The sequence below is a fragment of the Scyliorhinus canicula genome, chromosome 1, assembly GCF_902713615.1.
Source record: "Scyliorhinus canicula chromosome 1, sScyCan1.1, whole genome shotgun sequence".
In the NCBI taxonomy this organism is placed as follows: Eukaryota; Metazoa; Chordata; class Chondrichthyes; order Carcharhiniformes; family Scyliorhinidae; genus Scyliorhinus; species Scyliorhinus canicula.
The window spans coordinates 81,383,215-81,398,989 of record NC_052146.1 but is presented as its reverse complement, the minus strand read 5'-3'; the positions used below and the strand labels follow the sequence as shown (position 1 = coordinate 81,398,989).

Here is a 15,775-nt window from a genome sequence, read left to right as displayed (position 1 = left end):
CCATTCAGCCCATCAAGTCTGCACCAGCCCTCTGAAAGTGCACCCTTTCAGAACCCCTCCCCATCCCCTCAACCCCACCTAACCTGCACAGCCCTGGACATGAACGGACAATTTAGAATGGCCAATCCACGTAACCTACACATCTTCGGACTGTGGGAGGAAACCGAGCATCTGGAGGAGATGCGGGGAGAATGTGCAAACTCCACAGTTACCCAAGTCTGGAATTGAACCTGGGTCTCCGGTGCTGAGGCAGCAGTGCTGACCACTATCATTGTGCCACCCAGAGGAAACCCATGCAGATATGAGGAGAATGTGCAAACTCCACACTGTCACCTGAGGCTGGAATTTAACCTGGGTCCCTGGTGCTCCAGGCAGCAGTGCTTGCCACTGTGCCGCCGTAGTAGCTCAAACTAGTAACTCAAATCAGAGTTTTTTCTGATGCTCAATTGGTGATTTTAACTAGTATTTTTGACTGCTAGCCTCAGAAAAGCCTGGTTAGTATTTCTTAGTGGTTTGTGTCAGTGGTGCTGGTGCATAGAGTTCACATCACATCACGCAGTTTGCAATCATTGCAGTGGAACAGGATGTAGTAGATCTCATGCTCCATTATACTGATCAACAATGTACCTGCCTAAATCAGTAACTGAAACCTGCTGTTTAATAGACTTTTAAGTATAACACATTGTGAAAAATCTCCCCCTTCCGATCTCACCTATGTGTAAAAAAAATATATATATTTGTGTGTCTTTGTTTCTTTGTTAATCGTGGGAGTTGAAAGTTGAATTTATCTTTGCTACTGTGTCAATGTAAACGGAAGGGAGTGACCAAGGTGCTTTCTGAAGCTGGTCCCAAGTGGGAGAATTAAAGCTTTTACTTTGCCTACTGTTGAATATTTGTTTCAGTTTATCTTATGCTGCCCTCTTTGTTTTTCTCAACTTACCCTTGTTACCTCAATTGTTGGAGGGTTCCCAACTTGCAGTTCCTGTTGGCTGCCTGGTTACGAGACCAATCCATGGGACGGCACAGTGCTCAGCACTACTTCTTCAGAGCCTCAGGGACCCGGGTTCGAGTCTGACCTTGGGTGACTGTCTGTGTGGAGTTTGCACGTTCTCCCTATGTCTATGGGTTTTTTCTGGGTGCTCTGGTTTCCTCCCACAGTGCGAAGATGTGCAGGTGGATTGGCCATGATAAACTGCCCCTTAGTGTCCGGGGATATACAGGTTATGTGCGGTTACCGGGATAAGGTGGGTGAGCGTGCCTAGGTGGAGTGCCCTTTTGGAGAGTCAGTGCCGACTTGATGGGCCGAATGGCCTCCTTCTCCAGTGTAGGGATTCGATGCAAACTCGTTCATTCCTTGCATTCATTAGTAGGATTCTAGGGAAAATAGAATCGCTACAGTGCAGAAGGAGGGCATTCAGCCCATCGCATCTGCACTGCCTCCCCGCCCCAGCCATTCATATTCCTGCAACCCCACCATAAGGGGCAATTTAGCATGCCCAATCCACCTAACCTGCACATCTTTGGACTGTGGGAGGAAACCTGAGAACCTGGAGGAAACCCACACAGACATGAGGAGAATGTGCAAACTCCACATAGTCAATCACCTGAGGTTGGATTCGAACTCTGGTCCCTGGCACTGGAGGGCCGCAGTGCTAACCACTCTGCCACCGTGCTGCCCCATGAGGAGATTATTGTTTTTTGGATTGAAATGCTAGTTTATTTAAAACAAAGACTTGCTCAATATTGAGTGATTATTATAATCAGTCAGAAATAACTGGCCGGAATTCTCCGACCCCACGCTGGGTCGGAGAATCGGGGAGGGGGGGGGGGGGGGGGGGGGGGGGGGGGGGGGGTGAATCGAACCACTTCAAACTGCAGTCAATTTGTGTCCCTAGAAGTGACTGAAGTTGATAATGACCTTTTAGGCTAATAAACACCTTCTTTGTGCATGAAGATTACCAAACATACCAACTCTTGGGAAGTGATCAGGAGAGACATGATGTCCCAGTCAAATTCGGTCTCTTTTATGATCCTGCAAGAGGATTAAGGGGCAGCAGGGTAGCATGGTGGTTAGCATAAATGCTTCACAGCTCCAGGGTCCCAGGTTCGATTCCCGGCTGGGTCACTGTCTGTGTGGAGTCTGCACGTCCTCCCCCTGTGTGCGTGGGTTTCCTCCGGGTGCTCCGGTTTCCTCCCACAGTCCAAAGATGTGCGGGTTAGGTGGATTGGCCATGCTAAATTGCCCGCAGTGTCCTAATAAAAGTAAGGTTAAGGGGGGGGTTGTTGGGTTACGGGTATAGGGTGGATACATGGGTTTGAGTAGGGTGATCATGGCTCGGCACAACATTGAGGGCCGAAGGGTCTGTTCTGTGCTGTACTGTTCTATGTTCTATGATTCTGAAAACTTGGGAATTTTAATTGTCTTTCTCTACATGTGCACTTGGTTCATGACGTACATGTGCATCTGGTTGATTGCATTTGTGCAACCGCCTAGACTGTAGAGAACTGACTGGAGAAGGAACCAGAAGTGAGGCCTACTGAAATATATTGTTTTGCTGAGCCTGGAACCGGAAACTATTAGGATTTATTTTGTTGTCAGTGATTATTAGCAGTTCATTGTGCCAAATGCTGATATATGTATGAATTGTGGGGTGTTATAGCTGGTGATCCCAAAGTCTGCGTTTGAGTCGGACAGAAGGGATCAGTTAATGGATTCGAGACACTTAACTCCACCTGACAGAGCAGGTTAGAGACCTGGGGAGGAAGAGGGATTTAGAGTTAGGATTGTTCTCACATGCAGCCTGAGGCACCCTAGCTCCCAGGGGCAATGTACCACTTTGAAATCTGGGCATGGGAGACAGACTGGGAAGAGAGTCTGAGGGTAAAAGGGAGAATCCCACTGATTGGCCTCTTCTAGAGGGGCAAAGGATATTACTGAGCCTTTCAAGGTAGGCGGTGTGTAGTAGTAATGTCACTGAACTGTACCCTAGAGACAAGCTTAATGCTCTGGAGACACTGCTAAATTCAATTAAGCAAATCTGGAATTGAAAGCTAGTCTCACTAATAGTGACCATGAAACTATAACCAATTGTCGTAAAAACCCATTGGATTCATGGATGCCCATTAGGGAATGAAATCTGCCATCCTTGCCTGTCTGGCCTGCATGTGACTCCAGATGCACGACAATGTGGTTGACTCTTAACTTCCCTCGAGAGCAATTCGGGATAGACCATAAATTCTGACCTTGACAGCAACACCCCCATTCCAAGAAAAAATGGAAAAGGAGAGACATTGTGAAGATCCTCCAATTGAGGGAGATCTTTGCCTTCCAAGAGACCTCATTTGTGAGAGTAGGCCTCCCTTTGGGCATCCCAGTTTCCTTGAACTAAATCAGGCATTAGGCCTCTCATTAGCTTATGCAATGGACCAAATGCTAGCCTTGGGTAGTCGACTAGACACCTGAAGAAGAGTTCAATCTTGGGTCAGACTTTCTTCCAGGGCTCTTGAGGCAAAGGACATTAGCCACTGAAATTAGGCTGTATTGCTCCCAAACGTGGAAGTAATATAGTTTGTGTTAAGAGCACTGACCTATTGGAGATGAAAAAAAACACTTGTGAGGTTTTAATCTTGGGAGGGGGGTATAAAACAACTTTTGATTTTTAGGACAAACTTTTAAAATTCAAGACTTGATTTATGTTGACGGTGGCGTTGGTATTACTCGTATCAGAATCCATACTTGTCACCTGGTTGCGGCCACTTTGGAAATGACATGAATGTTGAGGTGGTTGGAAGAAGCATGTTGATGTGACAAGCATGGAGGAAAGATTCTGCCCCCATCTCATTCTGTGGAAAACTGCTGTTTTCTGAAATGTTTTGAGGAAAAACAAATGTTAATTTAGATGTCACATGATTGCAGAATTTGACAGGTCATTTCAAGAGCTCAGTCACTTATATTTTTTCATAAATTATTTTTTATAACTATTGGAATTCCTCCTCATTCATTCAGCCTCCACACTCTGATCACTTTTCCCATCATCTACAAGATTGGAGAAAAGCAGCACTTCAATGCTGTAATTTTTAAGTAGGCAATCTTCCCCCTCTCCAGTATGTATAAAACCAGATTCTGTTGTCACCTATAATTTGCAATTGTCTGGATTTAATCGCCTTTCCATAAAGGAAAGGTTTGTTTTGATTTTCACTGACTGGAGAATGTATAAGTAAACTCTTCATTCACAACTTTCAAATCACATCTTCAACATTTTCTTATCTTTTGATAAAGACCTCATGGTACTACTTAATTGGTCAAACCTGCTGTCCCGTGAATTGATCACCGTGATTGACCCTTCAACCTTTGGTTTAACATCATATGATAGGATCTCAAAAGGATCCATCCTCATGACTGCTTCCTGAAACATTTGCTTCCATCAGCCAACATCGTGACTTTTGAGGCTTGCACTAAACTTGGCTCACTGGCTTGTTGAATTCACTGGAAAATGATCCCGATGACACGAATGCCCAAACTGAATTCTTCCAATTGGATTGAAATCTTGTGTCCCTGTTGCAGAGGAAGTAAAGCTGTAAAGTAAACAGTAGTGCAGAATTGAAAAAAGAACAAGACATATTCTGTACTAGCTCATATTGTTTGACAGAATTTGTTCAGTATTAGTTGACACTGCAATTGTTAAATTAACATTCTGAATAGTTAGCCGGGTGCAAAGATGATGGCATTTTATAAATTGATGCTTGACATCAGTTGAGACTAATTTACTGGTACAATGAAACTAGTTTGGATCAACATGTCTACATCTTATGTAAGCAATGCAGGTTGCTTCCATTTTGGCCTTACATTTGTTTCAATGTTTTCTCTTTTGTAGTAACACTACATATCTTAATTTATTTGAAGGCAGATTTCATAAAACCAGCTCCCAATAACGGACTATCTCTTTGTTGTTTGTGGGACATTGGTACAGGTTGAAAATCCCTTATCTGAAACACTTGAGGCATATCAGATGTCGGGATTTTGGAATATACTGCATGTGTGCGGCGCACGTTAGGAATAGCGCATATGCCACTTGCATTGATAAGTGCGCATATGCAGAATGTTGGGAACTGCGCATCATCCAGGAACCTTGTGGGATTTTCCACTCGTGATGTCACGTTGGCACTCAAATAAAAGTGCGGATTTTGGAATTTTTCAGTTTTCGGAATTTCGGATAAGGGATGCTCAACCTGTATGTGCCCTGTCTTGCGTTACAAGAGGGGACTACCCTTAAGTGAATACATCAGTGGCTGTCAAGTGCTTTGGGATGTTGAGTTGTAAAAACGTCCTCAAATAAGGTGCTGTCCTGATTTCCGTGGGGGCAAACCAAAATGGTCAGATTTACTAAGTGGCTCAAAAAGGAAGAAATTACCAACAAGGTTTCACTTTTTTAACTTGAGATGAACCAGAACCAACACAAATTGATCATGAATTAAAAGGCAAGCAGTATTTCAAAACAAAAGTTAGATTTCACTTTAAATAGTTGATACAACAACGAAGCATCTTATACAACTGCAAGCACCCATATCCCTCCCCACCGACATGTGACGCTAATAGCCACAGGTATGCACAATATGCTGTTCTTTCTTCATGCATGCTTGGTCAAGACCCCTATCTGACAACAGTTTTCACCTTGGAGTGAAGGCACACTTCTCTTAACCCTCCCCCTCAGGTCATGACAAACCTGTGGTGTAGCTTTCCACATTTCCTATTCCACCAACCAACCAATAATACTCCATTAATGGTCTGGCTCCATTCTGGAAAACACCCAGCTCTTTAGCACGTCAGCTATTCAAATAACAGTCCAGACTTTAGACCTCCTTAACCAGCTTGCACAGTACTTCCAAGAGTTCCTGTCTCCTTTTCTGTCAGACAGAAAAACAGGTTCCCTTACTGAGTGATTTGCTTCTCATCAGAATAATTTTCTGTTTTCCTCTTCCTGTCTCTCTGCTTTCTATGTGTTGTACCTGTGAGTGTGCTAATTGCCATCAGCCTCCAGTTCCTTTGCTTGTAGCTTTCCTTTGTGTTTGTCAGCCACATGTTTTTTTTCTTAACTTATTTCTTGTTGTTTGTGCTTCCAGGTCAAAGGTTGCCAGGTCAAATGGATCTGTATTTCTTCATCTTCAAGAAAATTACAATTAATCCCAATACAATTGGTTGACCCAAGTCTTTTTCTTTAAAAGGTTTGTAGAATCCTAATTGTTTTTAAGAAATGAAAGATTTTTTTTTACGTCTTTAGGGCCAAAGTTCATCATGGTATGTTCAGCAGCTTGTGACTACAATTCCTGAATCTCCATTCTCCTCTGACCTGCACACAATAATTTTGCATCCATCTTTTCAAGGCTGGGGCAAATTATTTGGTGGAAAATAGAGCTGTTCATACAACAGCATGCAGAACTCCTGAAACAGGTTTATCTGTGCTATTGCTGATATTTCATTCTCGTCCAAATTAACCCTTCTGCCTTGTTTCTTGTTTACTTTGCTCTTTATTTAACATGCAACGTTATCCTCACTTGCACTAGTAATACCAATCCATATGTGTTAGCTTTCTTCAGATCACCCACCCTTGGTGCCAAGTGCTTTAGTCCTCCTGCAATGCAAACGCTGAATCATTCAGTTTCTTCTCGAAGGCCTGTGGTGGGGCAATGAAAATATTGTTGTCAAAAACTGAAATTAATTGTTTTTGCAAGTCTAACCAGCAGTACTATCACCCCGCACTGTTGACTCAACTCGTAGTCTACTTCATCTGTTGATTTTCTTGGCATCGCTATTTTTTTTTCACATCTGTTCTGTGGTTAACTGCGAAACTTGTACTGAATCCAATTATGCTCAACAGCTATAGCCTCTTGGTATGAAATCCCATTGTATCTGATAGCATTTATTATTGTCTGTTACATCTTGCCATTTCCAAATTAATCAGACTGTTGATCTATTTTATTCTATCTCTTTTTCCCTAAATTGATCTGCACTATCTCCAACCAAAGGAACGTGGCTGAGAGGGGGGTTTGTAGAATTCAGCTTGCATAGGTCTTGCTGCCTGTAGAAGAATGACATTGTCGCAACAACTTTGTTTTCTATGTTTCCGAGAAAAAGATGGTTTAATTACAACAGGTTTAGGGAATCCTTTACTCATCAACACCAGCATTGTGTATGATTGTGCTGCCATTCAGTCAAAACAGCCTGATGACTCTCATTTCATAGGCTAGCATTTAAAAGATTAAAATGACTACTTATTGAAATACAAGCCAACAAGTGTAAGTGACTTGAAGAAACCGAGGGAAGTGCATTTTTAACTAACTATTTTACTGGAGGTTTTTAAAAAAAAAAAAAAAAAATTTTTTTTGTACCGTATGTAGACTTTGAAATTGGCTTTTTTCTATTAATTTTCACAATAAGTTCATTGCAGTGTTAATGTAAGCCTACTTGTGACAATAATAAAGATGATTATGATTATTATAAACCTAATCTTTCAAATGTTACTTGTTTATTCCTTATCCCTTAACACACAGGTTAATGTGTTTTTCAGATTCTGTTGTAAATGTATCACAAACTGTGAGCACAGAATGAAGAAGGCAAGCAGGTCCGCCCCTGCTTCATCCAAAATACAGGGTACTTGTAAAATGCAGACCGTTGAGAAAAGTAAATCGGACAATTACTCTTCAGTAACTACAGTTACAAAGGCTTCGAAAACCGCAGGATCGACAGCCGCATTAACTAAGGTAATGATTTTATTGCTGTGCTATAGATAATGGAAGAACCTTAATGTTAAAAGGTACAGGCCATAGTAAAAAATGGGCTATCATAAGAAATTGCTGCATCTTGTTTACTCTTTGCCCATTGTATTGTATGTTGGTCTTCCGACATCTGTCACTCCCACCCAGAGCTGAACAGTGGCATAATGAAGTAAAGCATTCTAAAATGATGGATATCATTTTTTTTTAGATAACCTTGATTTATTTTCCCCCAAAGCTATATTGGGGAGAACTAGTTATCTTAGGATGCTGTGCCGTAAATCATTTTTTTCGTCTGATAGGAAATATATCTGATCTATTTCAACATGAACCTGAACCTTGGTTCTGCTTATCAACCAAAAAGCTAATTGCTAGGGGCCTGATATGACACTGATATTGTAAACATATACTTTGTAATATTAGGATGAAAGAATTTCGCAGCGCAGAAGCAGATTATACAGCCCATTCAACATTTTCATTCTGGCTTCCTGTCTATCATTCTGTTAGTTTTGAAGTTTATTTTTGTATGTTCATGGCTTTTTTGAACTCCCTATTGTGAGCTGCTGGGGACTTAATGCGGTTCCATAATCAGCTGAATAAACTTGTATCTTTGGGGTTGACCTGTGTGATCTGTAGCTATCCCGATCTGTGTGTTTTGTTGGTACTCTGCAATCCATCCTGCAACTTAAATGAACCCAGAATCCAAACCCAAACCCATTCCTGATGGGCTACCAGTGGACGGCAAACTTGACCGAAAGATCCAGTCGATCTCACAGTATGTGGCATCAAATATTCTTTTGAAAAGAATACGTAATTTAACAAAAATGAAATTGAAGAAATGATAAAGTAAGAAACTTGTTGAAACACACTTGTTGTTTTACTGTTCTGTTTAGAACATTTTTGCAGATTTGTTTCAAGCAAGTAATGCAAGCTCTGCAAATTTAAGATGCGAGAGGTATGATGAAGAGCCGAGTCTTGGATGATACTCTGAGGCTGCAGTATGGAGTCGGGGATAGGATAATGTGTTCATTTAGATGCGAACATTTGAATATTTTGCAGCAGTTTAGCCACTGACTGTAATTGTTGACTGACTTCTAGTTTTCAGGAAGGAATGCTACTGATCCAGCCAAAGTTGGTGCTTGGAGCACAGGAGAGAAGTAAATGATTCCTGGAAATCCCCGCTAGATGCTCTTTCACAGTTCTGTTTTTTGAACTTGTCCTTGGTTTGACGTTACTTCTGATTTTTACGTGGTTAAATCACACTATAAACTGGCTGACACCCCTAATTCAATCTGACAAACAGCAGTCTGATAGCGAATTGGATGAAGTACTTGAATCTAAGTGGTCTAGTGTAGCTTTGGGAGAATCACTGGCTAATAGTTTGTAATAGCTATTGTCAGAACTCGTTAGTATTATACTGTCACTATTTGGCTGTTATGAGACTAGTTATTGTTCACTATTGCTGCGGCTTATTTACTGAACAGGAGGTGGTGAAAGTGTGGTCAGCAAGTTCACTGTGGTTTCATGTATTTCCTGTATATTGCTACCTAACCTTCAGTGAACAGAAACTGAACTTGTGTGATTTTTTTTTGTGGCTTTCTATATTGTGATTTAACTATTGTGTGTTGCTGTTACCATTCAAAATCGTTCAATAAGTGAATGTGTGATATTACCTCTTACCAAAGCTGCAAATTCTATTTTAAATCTCTCAATTGTCAGAAATGTAAGAGTGCATTCTAACATTGGAAGGGTTCTAACAGACGTTTGCAAAATTGGCTTCCTGCCATTCACCCCCCCCCCCCCCCCCCCCCCCCCCCCCCCCCCGGCACCGCAGACACCTATCCTCAACCCCCTCAAAAAACCTATTCATTCTGGCGACCGTCATATGTGCCCTGTGGACTAATTTAAATTGAATGAGGCTAAGCCTAGCGCGCCAAGAGGATGCATTCACCCTTCTCGGAGCCTCCTTCCATTACCCAGCCTCCAACACCCTCCCCAGCTCCTCCTCTCACTTCCTCTTCTCTTTTGGGGGCTCACCCAGTTCAGTAACTCTTTATAAATCTCCGACACCCTGCCCTCACCAACACCTGTTTGTGACACCATTTTGTCCTGCAACCCCAGGGGTCACAGGCCAGGAAAGGACGGCACCTGTTTCTTCACATAGTTTTGTACTGTAAGTACCACAACCTGTTCCTGCGGGGCAGCTCACACTCCTCTACCAGTCCCTCCAAGCTCGAGAAGCTGCCTCCCAAGAATAGGGAAGAACATGGATTTATAAAGAAGATTTTGGCGCCCCAAAACGCTTCATAGTCAATTAAGTACTTTAGCAGTATTCTCAATGTTATAACAGCACAGTGGTTAGCACTGTTGCTTCCCGGTGCCAGGATCCCAGGTTCATCCCTGTCTGTGTGGAGTCTGCACGTTCTCCCTGTTTGTGTGGGTTTCCTCCGGGTGCTCTGGTTTCCTCCCACAACTTTTGAAAGATGTGTGTTAGATAATGTGGACATTCTGAATTCTCCCTCCGTTTTCCCGAGCAGGCGCCGGAATGTGGTGACTAGGGGCTTTTCACAGTAACTTAATTTGCAGTGTACAAGCCTACTTGTGATAATAAAGATTATTATTTTTTTTAAAAACACAGCGGCTAATTTGTGTACTGCAATGTCTGAAAATTGAAGAATAATTATTAGCTAAGAAACCAGAAAATGTCCCCTGCTGCTCTTCGACTAATGCCATGGGAACTTGTATTAAACGGTTCTGAGGGATTCTGGCAAATCTCTTGCTGGTATTGGAGAATATTGAGATTCCTCATTGATTGTCACACTATTGGCAAGTTCCTTTCCGTTTGTACAGGTGGGTCAGGATTATATGCTAAAGTTTCAAGTGAGTCTTCAACCTTAAATCCGGGAGCGCAGGGTGCACAAGACGCTCTAGCGGGGTGCGGGTCTCACTCGTGCCTGAAACTGTATCACTCCTCACCCCCTCTGGGGGCTCCCGGAAGCTGGCACATGAAGATTCTTTTGTTTTTCTGCCTCTGTAGATTGTTTAGGCAGTGTTCTATTTGCCCCCCCTCCCCCTTTACCAACACTCCGGCTCCCTCCTTTCCCCTCTCTCTCCACCACCCCCTTCCTCTCCCTTTTGTTGGTACAGAGGCGAGGATATCTGGTCTCTCCAGCGCAAAGTCTAGTGCTTGTACCATTTATTTTTTGTAGAAACGTGTTGTGAACTGTTTTAATAATCAGAGTATCCCCCCCTCCTCCCCGTACATTGGTACTGAGGGGAGGGTACCTTCCAATACAAAATTAGTGTTTGTACCGTTTGACCTTGTATATATTTTTTACTGTTTTAATATAAAGATATGGTTGTTAATTGGTGAGACCTGAACTTTTGTAGGAGCAGGCTGAGATTTTGGTTATCTAGAGGTGCACAATATGTGTCTCTCTGTAAATTATACATTTATGAACTTTTCAGACTAGCTGCAGTTCAAACCTTCACCACCTGCTTATTTGATATATTGACAGAGGATGATTGCTTGAAGGTGAAGGTTGGAAACTGCCATTGTTCTTCCAAATATAAAACGAAAATCTCAGTGGCCAATGTGGAAAATGGTAGAAAACAAGGTAAAACTGTCAGGGTATGATTATCCGCCAGTATTCTTGGGAGTATGAAAATATGTGACTAGTCGAAGAATGACTTTAATTGTAGACCTGGCTGACCACTTGATCAAGAGAAAATAAGGTATGATCTTGGTATTGTTGCTTCCCACACTAAGTAAAATCAGAGTATAGTACTTTCTGAGATCATGCCTGTCAGTTGGATAGTGATGAATCCACACGAAAAATAATACGTTGGCCTATGAAGTCTGGTCTGAATTTGATAGATTTCAGATTACAGATATATTATAGACTTTGAGAAGTTCAGTTTCGGGATTTAAGTTAGTAGTTTGTGCCCTTTATGGACAGGCTGCTGGGTTGAACTGCATGCAGTTCCCCGAGAAGGAGACTGTTGGATCAGATGTCTGCTGCTTTAAAATAAATTTCTGTGAAAACGGTAATGGCATGTTCTGATATGATACAAATAGTAGAGAACTCGGTGGTTACCTGTTTTTGAAATAGTTCAGATAACTGAGAGGACTGTCACATTTGTGATTTTGTCATTTTGTGAAGAGTGCAACAACAAAGATGAAAATAGTTGTAGCTTCATTTGTTTTTTTTACAAATTTAGAGTACCCAATTCATTTTTTCCCCAATTAATGGGCAATTTAGCGTGGCCAATTCACGTACCCTGCACATCTTTGGGTTGTGAAGGCGAAACCCACGCAAACACGGGGAGAATGTGCAAACTCCACACGGACAGTGACCCAGAGCCGGGATTGAACCTGGGACCTCGGCGCTGTGAGGCAACAATGCTAACCACTGCGCCACCATGCTGCCCCTGTAGCTCCATTCTTGATGGCAGTCAGTCATGCATGTTTCACAGCCATAGAACAGGGTGCTGAGAACACAGGATTCAGAAACAAGCACCTTGGTCCTAAGAGTCAGCGTCCTGTCCCCCCGCACGTTCCATTTGATGGCACCATTTCTGACAGTTTCGGGGTGTAGAATGGATTGAAATAGGGCTGTGTCCTCGCCCCATTTTGATTGGTATTTTCTTCTCCATCCTCCTGACCTTTGCCTTCCCTGCCGATACAGAAGGAGTTTACCTGCATATTCAGTCAGAGTGAGCTGTATGATGTCCGGGCTGAAAGTGACAAAGATATAGCACATCCTGATCAGAGAACTCTTCTGAGCTGATGATGCTGCGCTAGTGGCTCACATGGAAATTCAGGGACAAAAATTATGTATCATCTCTTCCACGCCTGTAACTTGTTCTTCCTGTCTGTGTAAAGAAAACCGTGATTATGGGACAGGGTATGGCATCTCCACTCTTGGTCACGCTAAACAGTGGAAATGGTTTCCACATTTTGCTATCTTGGCTTTGTGTTGACAGGCAACCTGTCTCTTGACCAAACTGCCCAGTTGTTTTTTTTCCAATTAAGGGGCAGTTTGGCGTGGCCAATCCACCTAAAAAAATTGAAGTCACATGGGATCAGAGGTGAGCTGGCAAGATGGATACAGAACTGGCTAGGTCATAGTAGGAAGAGAGTAGCAATGGAAGGGTGCTTTTCTAATTGGAGGGCTGTGACTAGTGGTGTTCCACAGGGATCAGTGCTGGGAACTTTGCTGTTCGTAGTATATATAAATGATTTGGAGGAAAATGTAACTGGTCTGATTAGTAAGTTTGCGGACGACACGAAGGTTTGTAGAAATGCGGATAGCGATGAGGACTGTCGGAGGATACAGCAGGATTTAGGTCGTTTGGAGACTTGGGCGGAGAGATGGCAGATGGAGTTTAATCTGGAAAAATGTGAGGTAATGCATTTTGGAAGGTCTAACACATGTAGGGAATATACAGGGAATGGTAGAACCCTCAAGAGTACTGACAACCCTCAGAGAGATCCACAGGTCACTGAAATGGGCAACACAGGTGGAGAAGGTAGTCAAGAAGGCATATGGCATGCTTGTCTTCATTGGCTGGGGCATTGAGTCTAAAAATTGGCAAGTCATTGGCAACCTTAGTTAGACCTCACTTGGAGTGTAATATTTAATTCTGGTCGCTGCACTACCAGAAGGATGTGGAGGCTTTAGAGAGGGTGCAGAAGAGATTTACCAGGATGTTGCCTGGTATGGAGGGCATTAGCTATGAGGAGAGGTTGAATAAACTAGGTTGAGGGGCACCTGATAGAGGTCTATAGACCGAGTGGATAGTTAGACTTTTTCCCCAGGGTAGAGGGGCTAATTACCAGGGGGCATAGGTTTAATGTGCGAGGGGCAAGGTTTAGAGGAGATTTACGAGGCAAGTTATTTTACACAGAGGGTAGTGGGTGCCTCGAACTCGCTACCAGAGAAGGTGGTGGAAGCAGGGACGATAGTGACGTTTAAGGGGCATCTTGACAAATACATGAATAGGATGGGAAGAGAGGGATATGGACCCTGGAAATGTAGAAGATTTTCGTTTAGATGGACCGTATGGTCGGCAAGGGCTTGGAGGGCCGAAGGGCCTGTTCCTGTGCTGTACTTTTCTTTGTTCTTTGTTCGAACTGAAGATGCACATACAGAAAACAGCTACTGTATTTGGTTGAATTAATCTGGCAGAGCAGTAAATTTGAAATTGGAGGGTGTCTTGTTTAAACGATGAAGTGTCCTTGCTCAACCACGCTTTCAGTGCAGTGTCCAGTTGTGGTCACCAAATCACTAACACGTTTAAATAGCATCCTGGAGATGGTGTGGAGGAGAGTCATGAAATGAGTTGGTGTGCTAGAAGACTACATTGCAAGGAAACGAGAATTTGAAAGGATGTCATTTAAAAGAAAGGTCTTCATAAAAATACATAAGATCAATGTTACAAATGAAAAATATTATTTCAAAATGGTGTCCTAAAATTCTTTATCCTGCAGAGGAATGTGGAATGAACTTCTGGATAGGCAAAAAAAACCCTTTAAATAATAAAGAAGCATTTGGATGCCTTGGTGGGACCTGTTGAGGCTTTTCTGTAAGCTGTTGTTTGGAAGGTATATTAATGATTGGATGTGGAACACTTCCCTGAGGAAATTAGTCAATTGTGTCGACACATGTGGCAAAACTGTTGTTTGGAGGAATAGATTTGATTTGATTGAATTATTTTATTCCATTATTGGTTCTCACATTGCTACAGTGACACCATGTCTGTACAGGTACAACTGAGATCATGCCACATGAGTAACCAAGAGCAAAATGCACAAATAAAGAACTTGTTATTCCAAGATCCTTTCTGTCATCTTCTGCATTTGGCAGATTTGCAGTACCTGACAGATGCTATTTAAGCCAGTGATTAAAAATATGCCCAGGAACAATGGCTTTCCCGTGTGTTTAAAATTTCATTATAAAAGGGGCTTTTGGATCTTGCTGACAGTACAAGTGAATTTGGATTGTAGTTAGTAACGTAGTAACCAAACTATTGTTTATACAGCAGTTTGGCCTTACTCCAAACTGGTTTCTTGTTGCTTTCAGGTTTCATGTACAGATAAATAGGCATCCATCCATTCAAATTAGAAATATGTAGTCCTGTCGCAGAGATTAATGCTGTGCAGCAAGCAAGTTCATCATGTGCACTTCCCCACCCTGATTGCACAAATTGCCACCTCCTGGAAGAAAATCTGAGATGGTTTTCAGCGGTTTTTCAGCCTGGAACACCATAAAAAGTTTAACTTGTGCTAATTCTTCCATCTTTTCCAAAAAAATTGATGCAAGAATTTCGATAGGCGGGATTTTAATTTTAATTATATTTAACATCCCATTATTATTAATTTCTATTTGTACTGTTTTTTTGCATTCACCACTGGTGGTGACTTTTCCTGCTCTTTTTCATAAACAGCAGCTGGTTCCATAGTTTCCAAGGCCTTTTACCACACTGCTGCAAATAAATGGCTCACCCCCCCCCCCCCCCCCCCCCCCCCAGCATTAGCTCCTTCAAGCTTAAGGCACAGTTCCTGTATGATGCATAGTCCAGGTGAAATCAGATTGATTTAGAAACGATAAGAAATACAGCATTGGCTGAATTTGACTCAAGGCATTGGGATCCTACAGAATGCACTTGCCCACTTCAAGAGTAGACTGTAAAGCATGTGTGATCCTACGATTAAGTTGTCACCCTGCCACCTGACATCTGACAATTTGTACTTGTTTCAGGAAGTTTGCAGAACAGACCAGCACCTGTCAACTTTTTCTCAGACGACAAACGTTGCCAGCAACACTTTTTCTCCAAACTGAGGGACATGCTACTAGTTGAAGATTTGCATCTTCACACCTCTTTAATATAGTTTCACCTTGGTCTCCTCACTTGTGAAAGAAAGATTTTGCTTCATGTCAAGCCAATGCAGCAAGACTCTGTTAACCTCATTGATTCCTTTAGTCCTTGATAGTGCTGCTGC

At 42.4% G+C, this 15,775-nt stretch overlaps 1 protein-coding gene across 8 annotated transcripts in view; it reads left to right on the top strand.

The window, feature by feature from the left end:
* specc1la (sperm antigen with calponin homology and coiled-coil domains 1-like a) overlaps positions 1-15,775 on the top strand; it is a 389,888-nt gene that overhangs the window by 48,256 nt on the left and 325,857 nt on the right. For 7 of the 8 annotated variants that reach the window (XM_038794043.1, XM_038794093.1, XM_038794084.1 and 4 more), the window contains exons 2-3: positions 6,121-6,222; positions 7,566-7,758. In XM_038794043.1, the coding sequence (XP_038649971.1) occupies positions 7,603-7,758 (156 nt within the window). In that variant the 5' untranslated portion in view covers positions 6,121-6,222; positions 7,566-7,602. The remainder of the gene's footprint in view (positions 1-6,120; positions 6,223-7,565; positions 7,759-15,775) is intronic. The other variant, XM_038794051.1, reaches the window with a different exon arrangement.